Genomic DNA, 15,700 nt, shown 5'->3' on the forward strand with positions numbered 1-15,700 from the left:
TTAGTCAGGCGACGGATGGTTTTGATGGTTATATATAGATGGCGGATGACTATTATTACAGACATACCAACACAGCTCCTCTTGTCTTCAGACAGTCTGTAGCCCGCCGGGCACGTGCACCTATAGCTGCCAGGCTCGTTCACGCAGCGTCCAATGCAGAGGATCTTGGACTTGTATTCTGTGCATTCGTCTACGTCGCCTAATAGATGTGGTGTGTGATGTGATGTGGTTGACCAACAGTCTGGTTACTGATGGTTTTGACGGATAGATGCCGGATGACAATTGCGGACTTACCAACACAGCTCCTCTTGTCTTCAGAGAGTCTGTAGCCCGCCGGGCACGTGCACCTATAGCTGCCAGGCTCGTTCATGCATCGTCCGATGCAGAGGATCTTGGACTTGTATTCTGTGCATTCGTCTACGTCGGAACACGTCCTGTAAATCAGGTTGATGGGTTGATATTGGCCCATTATTACGGTAGTTAAAGTTTTACGGAACTTGCGTATTCTAAAAGGGAATTTAATGGATGGATTTAGTGGATTTTATATTTGTACTTTTATTGATTACTATTTAGTCCAATTTACTGAGAAAAATTTCCGAAGTAAATTCTGACAAGGAAAAGCCTACTGTGTGCAACCACCTAAAGTTATTGGAAGTTATAAAGTGACGCGGAATTTTATAATGACAATGACAATAGGTACGAGTATGCCGACAACATAGGCGCCTGCATCTATATTCTGCAAGTATGACATAGTGTACTTAAAACCTCATTATCAGTCGGTCCCTCAATACTGAGGATCGTGTCATGTCCTTCTGTTGAAATCCAGGTACTTCCATAGGGTTCTGTTCCCCGCCAAGCGCATAGCCTCGTGTAGTTTTAATTGCATAGGTGCCGTAATTTGAGAACACCATCTAGTAGGGGGAGGGGCCTGAGGTATGTGCCTACCAGGGATATTGCGAACATCCGCATCCGCATCCGCAACCGCGGAACATCCGCATTATTTTCAACATCCGCATCCGCATCCGCATAAAATCGATGCGGAGCTTAAGCGGATGCGGATGTCGAACAAGTCGGTACAGGAACGTCTTAGCGGCGGCGTAAGTGCTAGGTAATTTCGTCATTACCTATAACGAAATCGTCTAGATCCAGAAAAGTCGGCGAAGTTACTGTTTATTAAATATAACGCACCTATATTCTTGCTCAAATACTAAACGTTTGGTTTTTTTTAATAAAAAGATACTAAAAATTTAATATTTGACGTTTTCTAAGTAGCTAATCTTGACATCCGCATCCGCATCCGCATCCGCGGATAAGAGCCTTTAAAAATCCGCATCCGCATCCGCATCCGCGGATGTCAAAAAATCTGCATCCGCAACATCCCTGGTGCCTACCTGTTGTCTTTATTCAGTCTGTACCCGCGATGGCAGGAGCATTTGTAGTCGCCCCACACGTTGTTGCAGCGTTGTTCACATAGAGAGCCTACTGGAGACTCGGAACACTCGTCCACGTCGACACACACCTGAGAAACAACGGACTTTTTAAGAAAAGCTAAATTTTCCATTTACTCTTATAAAATACTAGCGACCCGCCCCGGCTTCGTACAGGTTACACAAAACCTTAACAAATTATACAACTAAACCTTCATCAGACAGACGCGGCCGGGGACTTTGTTTTATAAGGTGTAGTGATACTTAATCATTTTACTCGAAAGACAAGATAATAATAATAATAATTTGAGCCTATATACGTCCCACTGCTGGGCACAGGCCTCCTCTCATGCGCGAGAGGGCTCGGGCTATAGTCCCCGCGCTAGCCCAATGCGGATTGGGGACTTCACATACACCTTTGAATTTCTTCGCAGATGTATGCAGGTTTCCTCACGATGTTTTCCTTCACCGACAAGTTAGTGGTAAATATCAAATGATATTTCGTACATAAGTTCCGAAAGACTCATTGGTACGATCCAGGATTTGAACCCGCGACCTCCGGATTGAAAGTCGGACGTCATATCCACTCGGCCACCACTGCTTTTTTGAAAGCTGCTGCGAAAGACAAGAGTACAAGAAAAAATACAAGAAGTAAAGTCACCTGTTAGTTACTCTTTGGTGGCCGCAAAAGTAAGTACCTATGTGACACGCTCTTATGCTGGCTTTACAAAATAAGATCGTGTCATATATTTTTGCACACCAGGACACTAAAGGGCTGGCTTCGGATCTACCAAAGTGGAGACAACTTCATCACGCTGCACCGACAAGAGCCCAGCTCTTAAATTAAATTGAATATATTTTTGCGGAATTCATTGTGTAACATATGGACATGGACCGAAATAAAATATTGAATTGAATTGAATTGAATATTTATTGAAATTTATAATATAAATAAATAAATTTATTTATATTTATTTTATTATTTCAGGTGATAGCGGTACCGTAAAGTATTGAATAAGGTTACCTTATCATTGGCGGGTGCTGATCTGAACCCTGTGTGGCACTGACACTGGTACGAGCCAACTGTATTCACGCAGTTGGCATTTTGGGAGCATATCGACTGAAACAAAAACAAACATAAAGATAATAGTTATTTTCGATACAAGTGCGAAAAAGAGGAAATTCGAAACGAGTGGCGATAAATTAAAACACGACCGAAGGGAGTGTTTTAAATCGACATGAGTTGCGAATTACCTATTCGCACGTGTATCGAACAACGTTTTACAGTACCTATGGCACTTTAAAGTTTCGACATATGCACGAAAAGTGCTATTTTACGCACTAGTGCGGAAAAGTAACCCCATATGTACTGTAAAGATTATTTTTCATGTAGGCATTTTACAATGCGCTTATGAACGTCAAATGTATTTGGAAATTGGTCAATAAATGTAGAAATAAGATTAAGAAGACTAATAAAAAATCAATACAGCTAGTTGTAGACAACAAAGTAATTTGTAACTCAAAGGAAGTTGCAGACATTTTTTCGAGCAAGTTTGATCACGGCAAGAACGCTAGTGTAGGTGACTGTAGCAATGCACTTGGAATGGTTAGGAGTAATATAAATACAAGTTACAATGACATGAAGTGGTGGGCGGTAACACCTGCAGAAATTGTAAGCCTTGTTTCTTCCATGAAAAATAAAAAATCTTGTGGCCATGATGAAATGCCGATTACAATTTACAAGGAAAATATTGATTTACTAGCGGGCCCGTTAGCATACTTCTTTAATAAATGCTATGAACTAGGCTGCTTTCCCGATCAACTCAAAGTTGCAAAAATTCTTCCAGTTTATAAAAAACATGCTAAGAATGATCCAAAAAATTATCGACCGATTTCTTTATTACCGGTTATGTCAAAATTATTCGAGAAAGTGATCAAAAAAAGGCTCAGTACACACCTAAATAAACACAATGTAATAAATCCTAGACAATTCGGATACCAAAGAAATATTGGTACTACGGATGCAATAGATACTTTACTTAACGACGTAGTACAGTACCTCAACAATGGAAAAAAAGTAGCGGGTCTCTTCCTAGATTTGAGCTCCGCTTTCGATACAGTGGACCATAAAATTCTCTTAAGAAAGTTAGAATACTACGAAGTAAGGGGAAAAAATCTTCAAATACTTAGAAATTATTTACAGAACAGAAAACAGTATGTAGAAATCAGAAACATAGATGAGGGACAAGACAAAGTCTTCAAGTCAAAAATTACCACAATTACTAGAGGGGTCCCACAAGGATCTATTTTAGGTCCTATTCTCTTTATTATATTTATTAATGACGTCATAAAATACGTACAGAACTCGCTTAGTAATTTAAACGTGGTGATATTTGCTGATGACACAAATGCTATTATCAGTGCAAGTAACGAAGTTGAACTTAAAAATAATATTAAAACGGCTCTTTCGGTTTTCCATAAGTGGTTCAGAGATAACAATTTGAAATTAAATACGGAGAAAACAAGTGTCGTCCAGTTTAAGAGTGATCCTAAAAATAAGGATATTCTAGAACTAGTCTATGGCGACGACACTCTACGTTCCGTTGAGGTTGTCCGGTTTTTAGGGATAGAAATTGATTCTTCTCTTAACTGGAAACAGGAATTGAATCAAATCGAAAACACTATTAGTTCTGCCTGCTTCGCTCTGAGAAATTTAAGAGATATCATCGGAATAGATCGATTGAAAACTGTATATTACGCTTTAGTTGACTCGAAACTCAGATACAGCATTAAATTTTGGGGGGCAACGTATAGTTACAATATAAAAAGGGCTTTCATAATTCAAAAGCGAGCAATAAGAATAATCATGCGTATACCTCAGTGGGTTTCATGTAAAGACTTGTTCGCCAAATTAGAAATTCTAACTGTACCATGCCTTTATATTATGATACTCTGTACGGACTTAGTAAAATCTCTGACAAGTAGTGAAACTGTAGAGGCTCGGGCGATCAGACTGGCAACTAGGACAAAAAACCTGAACCGCCCCTTTACACCAAAGCTAAAGGTCACGGAGTACTGTGCTCGGTACCAGGCTATCAAAGTTTTTAATAGGCTACCCACAGAACTCAAAGCAGTTTCTAACCCATTCATATTTAAAAATAAATTAAGGTCATTTTTGCTAGCAAAATGTTTTTATTCAGTCGAAGAGTTTTTCCAATACAACAATGAATCTATTTAATTTAATTTTGACATGTGGTTCGTTAAGTTAAGTATTTTGTTTTTGTATGAATTGACATGTTATCAAATATTTATTTAATTGTACGTAGTATTAAAAATTATGAGTTTTCAACGTTTTATATTTGACATTATATTATTTTATTTTTACTTGTGACTTGTTATTCATTGTTTAAATTATTATTTGAAATTTATTTATTTGCTGACATGTCCCATCATACTAAGTTTAATTAAATTATAAGCATGTAATTAGTTCATAAGTTTTCTAACACAATGTATTATTGTTAAAGAAATAAATAAATGAAATAAAGCGAGTTTTGTTTTGACCGTCACCGAGGTCGGACGCGTCCCGGGGTGTTTTACAAGGGTGTACGCTATACCATTTTGTCGCCAGATGTGCGGGCCGGGCCGGACTGTGCCTTTTTTTTTGTATATAAATGACCGCGCGCGTTTTGTGTGTTTCGGTTTCGATTCTATGATTCTATTCATTACTATTAAAATATCTCATCCCGAGAAATGCCGGTTTAACGTATTTTTTATTATTTTAAAATGTGTAAAATCACTGCGCATACGCCGAAGTAAACCTCAGCGAAGTCGAGACATGTGTACGAGTTACCTGGTGAGAGATTTCCATTTTACCTCCAAATAACATGCTCATGTGGATTGAATCTCTGTATAATTGCATTGTCTGTTTTAAGCAGGGTAGCAGTACAAGCAATACTTGAACTATGTTGAGTACCTGTATGTTGCTGTCTCTTTACGAGCAAATGTAGACGATTACCTTCAATCTTGCCCCAAAACAGGCAACTACATACTAGTATAAGTACCGAAAGATGCAAGTTGATAAAACGAACTCTATGTTAATTTCGTCGTTACAATACCATTCCAAATTTGTTTTAAATTAACATGCGTCACGACTCACGAGGGACGCTGCTTGTACACAATTTTTTTTTCCTTCGCACGAGTTTGGTTGGTGGAAGTTGTTACTTCAGATAATGTCGTGGCGGTCTCATGTGCCTACTGTATACCTATAGCGGCAACTTTATTTTATTCCTAACAACTGGACTGGGTTAGGATAGAGGTAATTGAGTAAGAAAGATGCCTATGCCTGTAGGTGGGTGTAGCTTAAAAAGGGAAAGAAGGGACCTCTTACGGAACCCACTGATTTCAATGTACAGCGAGACATACTGGGCGATTGTAAAGGGTTGTAAAAGGCGAGCAAAATACGCAAGACAGTCGGCTCAAAGAAACGAATCAAAATACAAAGGCCCGCAGAAGTAATGGCGGGCACCGCTTCAGAATTATTTTTTATACTATCCGGCTTCAAGGGTCTTACAGCCCATCACAACATGTGCAGTTGCAATAAATGCCAAAAAAAAAAAGGGTACGAGGCACGGCTACTTTCACCACGACCACGCCGGGGCGCGAGGAATTGAAGGAATGTAACAGGTACGGGTAGAGACTTCAAAATAATACCATACAATTGTTTTATATATTTATATCGTCGATATATGAATTGCAAACTAAGAGATACTTACCAAGTATAACCGTAAATGGAATATTTGCATTGAGAAATATGAAGTTAAGATACCGGAACGGGAAGAGGGTGTCATGGGTCTTTAGCCCTAACTACCAAATAATATTCAGGTTTAACAATCAATTCAAGTGAAACTCTATTAATATATATTTCTGTAATTTTTATTGAATTGTTTCGTTTGTGTTTTTTTTAATCAAAGTGATAGTGCAATTTTCTCATGCCCGAAGTAAATATGTAATATGCTGATGTGCAAACTCTGTGTTTTTGCGGTTTTATTGTGTTAGAAGTGTCTGTGTTGTGCAGTGCTAAAATCCAGTTTTGTATGTCCTAGCGTGATTAAACTACTATCTATCTTTATTATTATTTTATATAAAGTAAAGGACCTCGCAAGTTGTGATTTTCTTTTTGTGCCTACTGAGTAATAATATAACAAACGTCAACCATTATACCAACCGGTAGATATTACTTACTCGTGCCTCCTGGGAAAAAAAAGGTCCCCCTAGAAATTCCTATATCTACAAGCTGCGCTACCTGTGCTACACTACACTTATACAACAGGACAAAATCCTTCGTCCACCTTACCGAAGCTCACCGTACGCTACGCAAGCACATACTTGGTCGTCGATCAAGAAACTTAATGACCACTACCTGCCTTCTTCAGTATCGCAAGAAAACGCAGCACTCCACGCAGCTCTGGAATATAAAGAGAAAGAGAGGAAGGAGGGACGCCCGATATATACGTGGGAGGACTCACTTAACGACATTCGACACTATACTTACTAACCGACCCCGATCCTATTTGGAGTACATATCTGAAAACAGAAGCAGCCTAAAAAAAACAAGTATAAAAAAAAAAATATACAAACAACCGGAAACGGACACGGAATCAGAGCCAGAGGAAACGGAAAACGGTGGCGGCACTAGCGGTAGGATATCTAATACGGAGCCCCAAGTGACCTAGCACGCTTTGATTAGATCAGAGATTACGTAATAAAGACAAGATGAAGAAGAAGACATGAAGAAGACAGGAAGAAAAAGCAGTCATATTCCCTCACAACCAAGTATTTATTACACACCAAGTATAGTATCTATCTACCCCATGCTGACTTCACGATGCCTGTATTCGGGTCGGCTCAAAATTTCCCGTCTCTCCTACTATCCTGACTGCAAACCCTACACTCCAGTCCTATCTACTGGGTGCTCCGGTGTCTCGGGCAGGCTGCGGGCGCCTACGGAGGGGTGGCAGGGGTTGTTGTGTAATAAGCTGGTTTGCGCGCGTACTTTGTTTGATTTCGCATTTGAGGCTTAGCCGGTGTGAGGTGACGCTGACACCTCCACTGACTCGATGCCGCTTAGGTTGAATCAGCAGAGTCATACGAGCTTACAGGACTATTTGCCTCAACTTCGCCTCCCCCCTGTAGTCTCCTCTTCCTAGTCCTTGCTGCAGGATCTGCTGGCTGGAGTTACCCCTAGTATCAGTATCAGTATCAGTATCAGTAAGAAATAAATAAATGAAATAAAGCTACACCGGCTCCAACCCTACACCTCTGCCTCGAAAAGATTGAAATCCCCCCTCAATTGGAGGAGGGTATCCCAATATGGGACCGCCAACAAAGATTAAGTACCACATGACACCTGGTAGATCACCTATCAGTAAATGGCAAATCCTACGGCTGATGATTCAACTGTTTTTTTAATGCCAGGAATTCTGGTCCAAGAAAACACTCGTGGTTGAAAAACATTTATGACTAGTTCAGTTCTAGCATTAGCACTCGTTATCCAAACTTCGATAGAAGAGGAACTAAAGAAGTTATCGGCAAAAATGTTTTTTGGTTGTACAAGCTTTTATCGTTGAATGTACTTTACTTTCCATAGGCAAATAATGCTCATCAGAACAACTAACAACCACAAACACAATTAGTTTGCGTTTTATCACAAAGTTCCCATGGCCACCTCCAGTCTCCATCATCAGATCAGCTCCATATCATAATATTTATTGCCATCCGATTTACATACCTATGTATGCAAAAATTGCGCTCAATCGGATATCGGGAAGTGGGTCAAATTTAGCTTCCAAGATTTGACCCACACTAACAGGACAAGTTAAATAAAAGCTTCTAAAAAGAAGAAGGTAGACCACCAGATTGGTTACCTACCTGGTTACCAGCTAAAGCACACTCGTCTACATCAGCACACTCATGATCGCCAGCAAGTCTGTGCCCTTTAGGGCAACTGCACTGGTATCCGCCTGGCAGATTGGTGCAGTACTGCATTGGTCCACACTTTGCTTCCCCAGTCGCGCATTCGTTGACATCTGGAATTAATTAAATTTTTATTAAAATTATTATAATTATGGTCATTGACCATTCACATCCATTTTTCGATTGGTGTAAAAACATCCTGGCTCCGTAGACAACATGCCAATCGCTAACGCTCCGTAGCGAACGAAACGCAACTGTCACTGTCACACTAATAAGGAAGAGTGATAGAGAGACACAAAGCGATTCGATGGCGAAGCGATAGCGATTGTCACCTTGGCTAGGCCGCCTGAATACCGTGCAACGCATGGTACAGTGCACGGACGCCACGTTGCTGAACAGGGTTATGATCTCATATTCGAGGAAATCGCCATGTCAGTGGTGTGGCGTCTGCCGTCTTAATCGTTGGCCATGGTCGAGAATAGACAAATAAAGTTATAAATGCAACTTGAAGCTTCGAAGTTTCCAAAGAAGTCAGTTCCAAAGTTTCCAAGCATAAGTAGGTGGTGTATGTGACCACCAGCCATTACATAGGTGGTGTGTGTGAACGATGAACCGTAGAGGGTAACCGCACAGGAGCCACCTCTTGATTCGCGTGAAGTATCAATGTTTTTAGGGTTCCGTAGCCAAATGGCAAAAAACGGAACCCTTATAGATTCGTCATGTCTGTCTGTCTGTCTGTTCGTCTGTCCGTGTATGTCACAGTCACTTTTCTCCGAAACTATAAGAACTATACTGTTGAAACTTGATAAGTAGATGTATTCTGTGAACCGCATTAAGATTTTCACACAAAAATAGAAAAAAAACAATAAATTTTTGGGGTTCCCTATACTTAGAACTGAAACTCAAAATTTTTTTTTTCATCAAACCTATACGTGTGGGGTATCTATCGATAGGTCTTCAAAAATGATATTGAGGTTTCTAATATCATTTTTTTCTAAACTGAGTAGTTTGCGCGAGAGACATTTCCAAAGTGGTAAAATGTGTGTCCCCCCCCCCTGTAACTTCTAAAATAACAGAATGATAAAACTAAAAAAAATATATGATGTACATTACCGTGTAAACTTCCACCGAAAATTGGTTTGAACGAGATCTAGTAAGTAGTTTTTTTTTAATACGTCATAAATCGCCTAAATACGGAACCCTTCATGGGCGAGTCCGACTCGCACTTGGCCGCTTTTTTATTAATTCTATTTTAGGCCACATGCCACATGGTATCTCTTACAGTTCCTGATCGGTTCTAAAACTCACCTTCGCAAATATTGTCCATTCCCAGCCTGTAGCCCCATTGGCACTCGACCTTCCGCCGGTTACCCAGGTCAGTCACTATGGGCTTCACGTACTTTGTGCCTTTATTCGCCGGAGGATCCAACTCGATAGGAGGTTGATATTCTGAAAATAGGCTAACTACTTAGTATGTTGGCTGATTTCAAGGTAGCATACCTGTACGGCTACCATCAGTTTGGCACTGACATAAACGCCATCGAGAATGTAATTTACTTTCTATACATCTCGCTCGTACTCGCATATTAGTGCGAACGAGATGTATAGAAAGTAAATTACGTTCTCGATAGCGTATATGTCAGTTTTGACAATGTCAGTGACTCATGGTACGGGCTCTGGCTGATATGGTAAGATTGGTAAGGATGAGTTAGAAATTACCTTTTACTGATTTCAAGTCTCGCAACCCAAGAAACCAAGTGTTTGTATTTATTAGCAAATTCACCTGGCTCATTCCCGTACCCATGCGGGAACCCATGCACGTTCCTGGCAGGTACGCATCGGTGGCGCGTCGCATCCAGCACCCAGTTTGGTGGACAGTCGCACCGGTACCCGCCCTCTGTGTTCACGCAGATCTCCACGGCGGCGCAGTTGGCCTGACCGTTCACGCACTCGTTCACGTCTTGAACACATAATAAATACTATAATACATTCTGACTCAAGTCGACAGAGTCCTATAGAACAAGATATGCATAGACGACGATATGTATCATCATCTTCCTAGCATTTATCGAGGCTCGCTGGGATCAGCAAACTAATTGAAATTTTTACGAAAGCGACAGACATCCGACCTTAACCCAAAAGGGGATCTAGGCGTAATTGGGATTAGGATAGGATTTCCTTACAATATTTTCCTTCCCTGAAAAATTACTTAAGTTCCGAGAAACACAGCCGTGGTAAGAGCCGCGGGCACGGAAAACATCGTGAGGAACGCCAGACTCATCCCCAAAAAAGGCGTAATATACGCGGATGTCACTTTTTGACAGCCTTTATTAGAAAGGACTTCCACTTGTATTACAAGTTACAAGCTTTTGAGAAACGGGCCCCAGATAGTAGTCGCTTTCCCGAGCAAACCGAGAAAAGCCGGGGCAACGCTATGAATATGATGATGATAAACTTTCAATCTCTTATTATATTATTGCTATTTGGGCTTACCTTCACACTGGTCCGTGGTAGGATTGAGGTGGTAGCCCACATCACACCTAATCCGGGGTCGGAATGGCCGCGGCAACTTACGACGGGAGCCCCAATAATCATCTGCGAATAAGTTCAATAATATACATACAAAGAAAATTTTAACTTTGCCTCTTGTAAGCATTCACCTTATTACCAGAGAGGATGAATATCGATTAATAGGTATACCTAATACATTTCCTGTAGTTCTATATTTTTGTCAATATATTTACATCAATAAATTGCTCTGAAAATTAGCTTAAGATAATATAATTATATGTAATAAGTAGCTACTATTCAGCTTGTTGCTAGGCCTACATGAATAAAGTATATTTGAACTTTGAATATCAATGAATCAGTCAATATCAATATCATCATGACATGGCTTTTGGGCCACGGTTCTGCTGCGTGAATAAAAATTTGGACCACCTCAGCTTAGCCTGATATTTCAAAAGTCGAAGAAAGAAGACTGTTCTTACTCTTTGATGTAGTAGCTTTAGTCGGAGCCAAGGTCGTACTCTGAGTAGTGGCTGGCGTTGGCGGAGTGGTGAGTGGTGGGGTGGTAGGTATGGGCACGCACATGCCGGTGATCAGGTCTCTCCTGTAACCCTCGTTGCACTCGCACACGTAGGCCCCCATGGTGTTGCGGCAGGTCTCGAAGCTGGTGCAGATATGGCGGTTGGTCGCGCATTCGTCGATGTCTGGAAGATAGGTAAATAATAAACTTCAAGCATAATAGCGTAAAGGAAAAAACACTAAAATAGTTGCGGATAGTGCCGAAAAGGAGTTCTTACGGGTATTACAACGGAATATGAGTGATTTTTAAATGATTTTCGTGAAATTTCCGGAATTACCCCAATATACCTTATCAATATCAACAGAGGATGTTGAAATCCTATAAGTCCTATAAGTAACTTTTAAACGCTCCAGTATTGATTTTTTAAGTATTTCTGTGTATTTTTCTAGAACGTCAGTGCCTTGACAAATGTCAGCACCTTTTACCTAAAAATCCCGAGTTCGGTTGCATTTATTTTAGGCCCTGTTATACATTGACACTTTCATTTATTGTTACACAAAAAGCTACAGAAAAAAAACACAATTTTACTTTGCCAGAAACCACCATACTGATACTAACTCACCATTAACTTCTACAAATAAAATTATTGGTATTTTGAATATGTCAGATTTAAAACTTACCAAAACAAGCTCCAAATGTATCCAGCTCAAACCCAATCGGGCACTGAATCGGCTTCGCGTTGATCTTGGTCCACTCCCCTTCAGGCAAGTTAGATGTATCGACAAAGACTGATCCATCCTGTCTCCTCTCGGCCGCTACTGTCGCCGTTTCCTCATCTTTCTTATTAACAAATACTATTTTAGGACTAGTTGGTGGCATCCTAACTTCTGGTGGTAAAGCAATTGGTAGTTCAACTAGATCAGGTCGTGGTTCATTGACCCTTTCTTCAGGTTTAGGTTCTGGTTGTTGTGGTCTTTCTTCTTTAGGCTGTGGTTTCTCTGGTTCTTGTGGTCTTTCTTCTTTAGGCTGTGGTTTCTCTGGTTCTTGACTGGTTTCGTAATAGGTAGATGTTGTGGGTAATGGTCCGAAGTTGAAGTCTCTAGTGTCCGGGTCCTTGTCTGTGAAGACGAAGTTGTCTTCATGGCGCTCTGATCTCGTTTCTGTGGTTGTTGATGAGGTTGTAGGTGGAGGTGGACTGGTTGGTATAGGTTCTCGTTTAGGGGTGGATGGTTCTGGTTTTGCACTGCTCGTTTCTGGTAGAGTCCCGTTGATTTCTTCATCGTCGCTGTAAACAATTTTTTATTATTATCTACAATGAAACAGATATAGGTACCATTTAAATTGAGATATATACATTTAGATTATTGCCATCAAGAGTTTAATATATATAATAGGCGATATTACTAGCATCCGTTATGAAACGTGGGTACAGTCACCTGCAATAATATGTTACACAACGAAGGACGACCTTATTTGTAAAGCCATAAGAGCGTGTCACATATTTTTGCGGCCTTAGAAGAGCAACTTAGCTTGCAGATGACTGTATCTACATTCCACGGGAGGTGGTATGGAGAGGTTGTGACTAATTATTCATAGAATTATTAGAGTAGTGTTGACGAATAAATATTGATTCGAACTAAATTAGACATTATTTGAACTCACGAATCGTAATAATATTCATAATCCGGGTTAAGCGTAGTGGTGGTGGTGCTGGGTAGGACCCGGGAGCACCGGAAGGATCCAGGGATATTCACACACTTGAAGTTGGGCCCGAGCCGCTTGCAGTCGTCCTGGCCGAGCGCGCACTCGTTTATATCTTGGAAGAAAAAGAAGAAAACAGGTTGTCATAATGTCGTCAAAAGGCAACTGAGGGATGCACTTGTGGTGCAATATAAGCAAGTAATGTTGCTGAACATTTAGTTTAGGATGTGTATCATCCCCCACACTTTTAACTGTCCATGAGTGGACCTTATTACAAAACGCCGATAGACAGTTAAAGAGTGTTGCTGTTTGTACCTTCGCATTGTCCCGTGGAATGTTGAAGAATGTAGCCTGTACCACAGGATGTGATTCGGATGCATAGATAAGATCCCACAGTGTTGTCACAGCGCTGCGACTGAGGCACGCAGTCGTGGCTTTCAGTCGCACATTCGTTAACATCTGAAACAGAAAGTAACGTTCAATCAGGACCAAGTGAAGGCACGCGCTTTCCGGAAAATCAATAATTTCTCAAATCTACGACACAGGCACAGGAACCTAAACCTTATCTCAATGATAATTATAAGGTTTACATTGTTCTTACCAACGCATGCTCCAGTCAGCAAATCAGCTTCGAAGCCCTGCTTGCATCTGCAGTCGTGACTCCCGTTGGTGTTGTGACAGGTTTGGTACTGGTCGCAGAGATGGGTGCCTTCCAAACATTCATCGATATCTGGAAAATAAAGATATCCTGCTAAGTACACTCGTTGCCAGGGTGACTATTGGTAAGTTTCATTATTTTTTTTTCTATCGGTCAAATGTGCAAAAGCCAAACAGAGGCATGTGCCTCTTACAATTGCATAATTTTGTCTCCGCTAAATTCATCACGACATCAGAGAAAGAGCAGAATTTCTGTCAAAATTGAATCAATGTTTCCCAGTCCTTGTTGTAGCAGTAAAAGCATTTTTTCTCTTATTAAGTTAATCATGTAAAAATATTAACTAACATTTTAAAAATTACCTTCGCAAATACTAGTTCCTCTTCTTAGTCGCATACCGTCGGGACATTGGTTTCTGAAGGAGAAAAATAAAATTAGAGTCCAAATGCACAGACTTATTCAGTAAAGGAGCTAGGAACATTTTAACTACTCACTTTTTCCTGTCACGTTTCTGTTGACACGTGTACTGTCCTAATAGATTAGTGCACGTTAAATCTCCGCACAGCTCCTCGTCTTCGCATTCATTTATATCTGCAACAGAATAGGTAAATTCGTTTAAATCGAATCATGTTCTAAGCTGGTTAATATCAAAAAATCTCTGGCTTTCCATTCAAGATCGAGGTTCAAGAAGTATCGTTACATCTTTTATAGCAAAGAGGAAAAATATTAGTATAAATATCGTGAAGACGGCAGCAAACTAATCGCGAGACACCGCAACAATTTGAACAATTAGCCTGGATAAAAGGAAGCGTAGGTAAGGTATGTCCTGAAAAGGATGAATTTTGAAAATTACCTTCACACATGTTCGTTCTAGGGTTAATCTTGAATCCTGGCGGGCAGTATTTGGAGGCCTGATCTTGGCAATAGAAGGAGCCGTGTGTGTTGATGCAGAACTGAGAGAGATGGTTGCAATCATCCTTGTGTTCTGCACACTCGTCCACGTCTGAAAGAGAAAGAATGTTGTCGGATGTATTTATTTTAGTTAGCAATAAACGTTGTCAGCTTTATATTGCAATAGACGGAGCATATTGGTTGCAAAAATGAGAGGCAGAAATGTTCTGGATACAGCGATCGTGAACCGAAGGACGGAGCAAGATTATACTTAAGTACCCCCAATAAAGTGACACTCAATTTTAATCACTTCAGTCTTGAGTAGAGACTAGCAGCTACGGTTTTATTTATCTAAAACTTATTGCACAAAATATATACAACAATCTACAAATGGAGAACTTCTTGCCAAATGGCTAATGGTTTTCACTTATGAATGCCGGATTCGTTTGAAATGAATGCTTGCGGCAAGTCTTAGTCAAGCAGAGGACATTTCTTAATTGAAAGTTTGATCATGACTCTTACCATCACACTCCTCGTTCATTCCAGTCTTGAACCCAGTGGGGCACCTCTCCTCAACCACCCTGGGTCTGTTGGCCAGGTTCGCTGGGTCTCCCGACACGCCGTCGCACTTGTACCCCCCTATCGTGTTCTCGCAGAGGTACGACGGGCAGGGGGGGTTCGGGAGGAGGCATTCGTTGACGTCTGAAGTATAAAGTTCACACCGTGAACATTCAATTTGTTGACCTTAAATGCATGGACATAGCCGACATAGGTACTCATACGACATGCATCGGTTAAGTGTTGTTAATAAAATAATTATGTAGTCCAGCTTGTAAGCTCAAACTACAGTCCCAAACTAAAGAAAACACGAAGCTTATTTATATAAGTACTATTTTTGTCTTTTATCCGATGGCTATTGAGCTTTAGATTTATAATGTTTTTGGAAAAGAAAACGTGTTTTTATTACAACATGACTTTATTTGCTGACGCTGATCGTAAACCAAAGAGTATTTTATATATTAAACG

The 15,700-nt window shown here is 40.4% G+C and overlaps 1 protein-coding gene across 1 annotated transcript in view; it reads right to left on the reverse strand.

Moving 5' to 3' along the window:
- Positions 1-15,700, reverse strand: part of LOC134658287 (fibulin-2-like) — a 44,040-nt gene that overhangs the window by 10,065 nt on the left and 18,275 nt on the right. Inside the window, exons 9-24 of the mRNA XM_063513889.1 lie at positions 15,197-15,376; positions 14,637-14,786; positions 14,278-14,374; positions 14,146-14,198; positions 13,730-13,858; positions 13,444-13,587; positions 13,090-13,243; positions 12,108-12,712; positions 11,390-11,611; positions 10,893-10,994; positions 10,183-10,359; positions 9,708-9,848; positions 8,355-8,512; positions 2,452-2,547; positions 1,392-1,519; positions 295-434 (exon numbers count right to left, since the gene is read on the reverse strand). Of these exons, the coding sequence (XP_063369959.1) occupies positions 295-434; positions 1,392-1,519; positions 2,452-2,547; positions 8,355-8,512; positions 9,708-9,848; positions 10,183-10,359; positions 10,893-10,994; positions 11,390-11,611; positions 12,108-12,712; positions 13,090-13,243; positions 13,444-13,587; positions 13,730-13,858; positions 14,146-14,198; positions 14,278-14,374; positions 14,637-14,786; positions 15,197-15,376 (2,676 nt within the window). The remainder of the gene's footprint in view (positions 1-294; positions 435-1,391; positions 1,520-2,451; positions 2,548-8,354; positions 8,513-9,707; positions 9,849-10,182; positions 10,360-10,892; positions 10,995-11,389; positions 11,612-12,107; positions 12,713-13,089; positions 13,244-13,443; positions 13,588-13,729; positions 13,859-14,145; positions 14,199-14,277; positions 14,375-14,636; positions 14,787-15,196; positions 15,377-15,700) is intronic.

The sequence above is a fragment of the Cydia amplana genome, chromosome 22 (genome assembly GCF_948474715.1).
Source record: "Cydia amplana chromosome 22, ilCydAmpl1.1, whole genome shotgun sequence".
Taxonomy (NCBI): Eukaryota; Metazoa; Arthropoda; class Insecta; order Lepidoptera; family Tortricidae; genus Cydia; species Cydia amplana.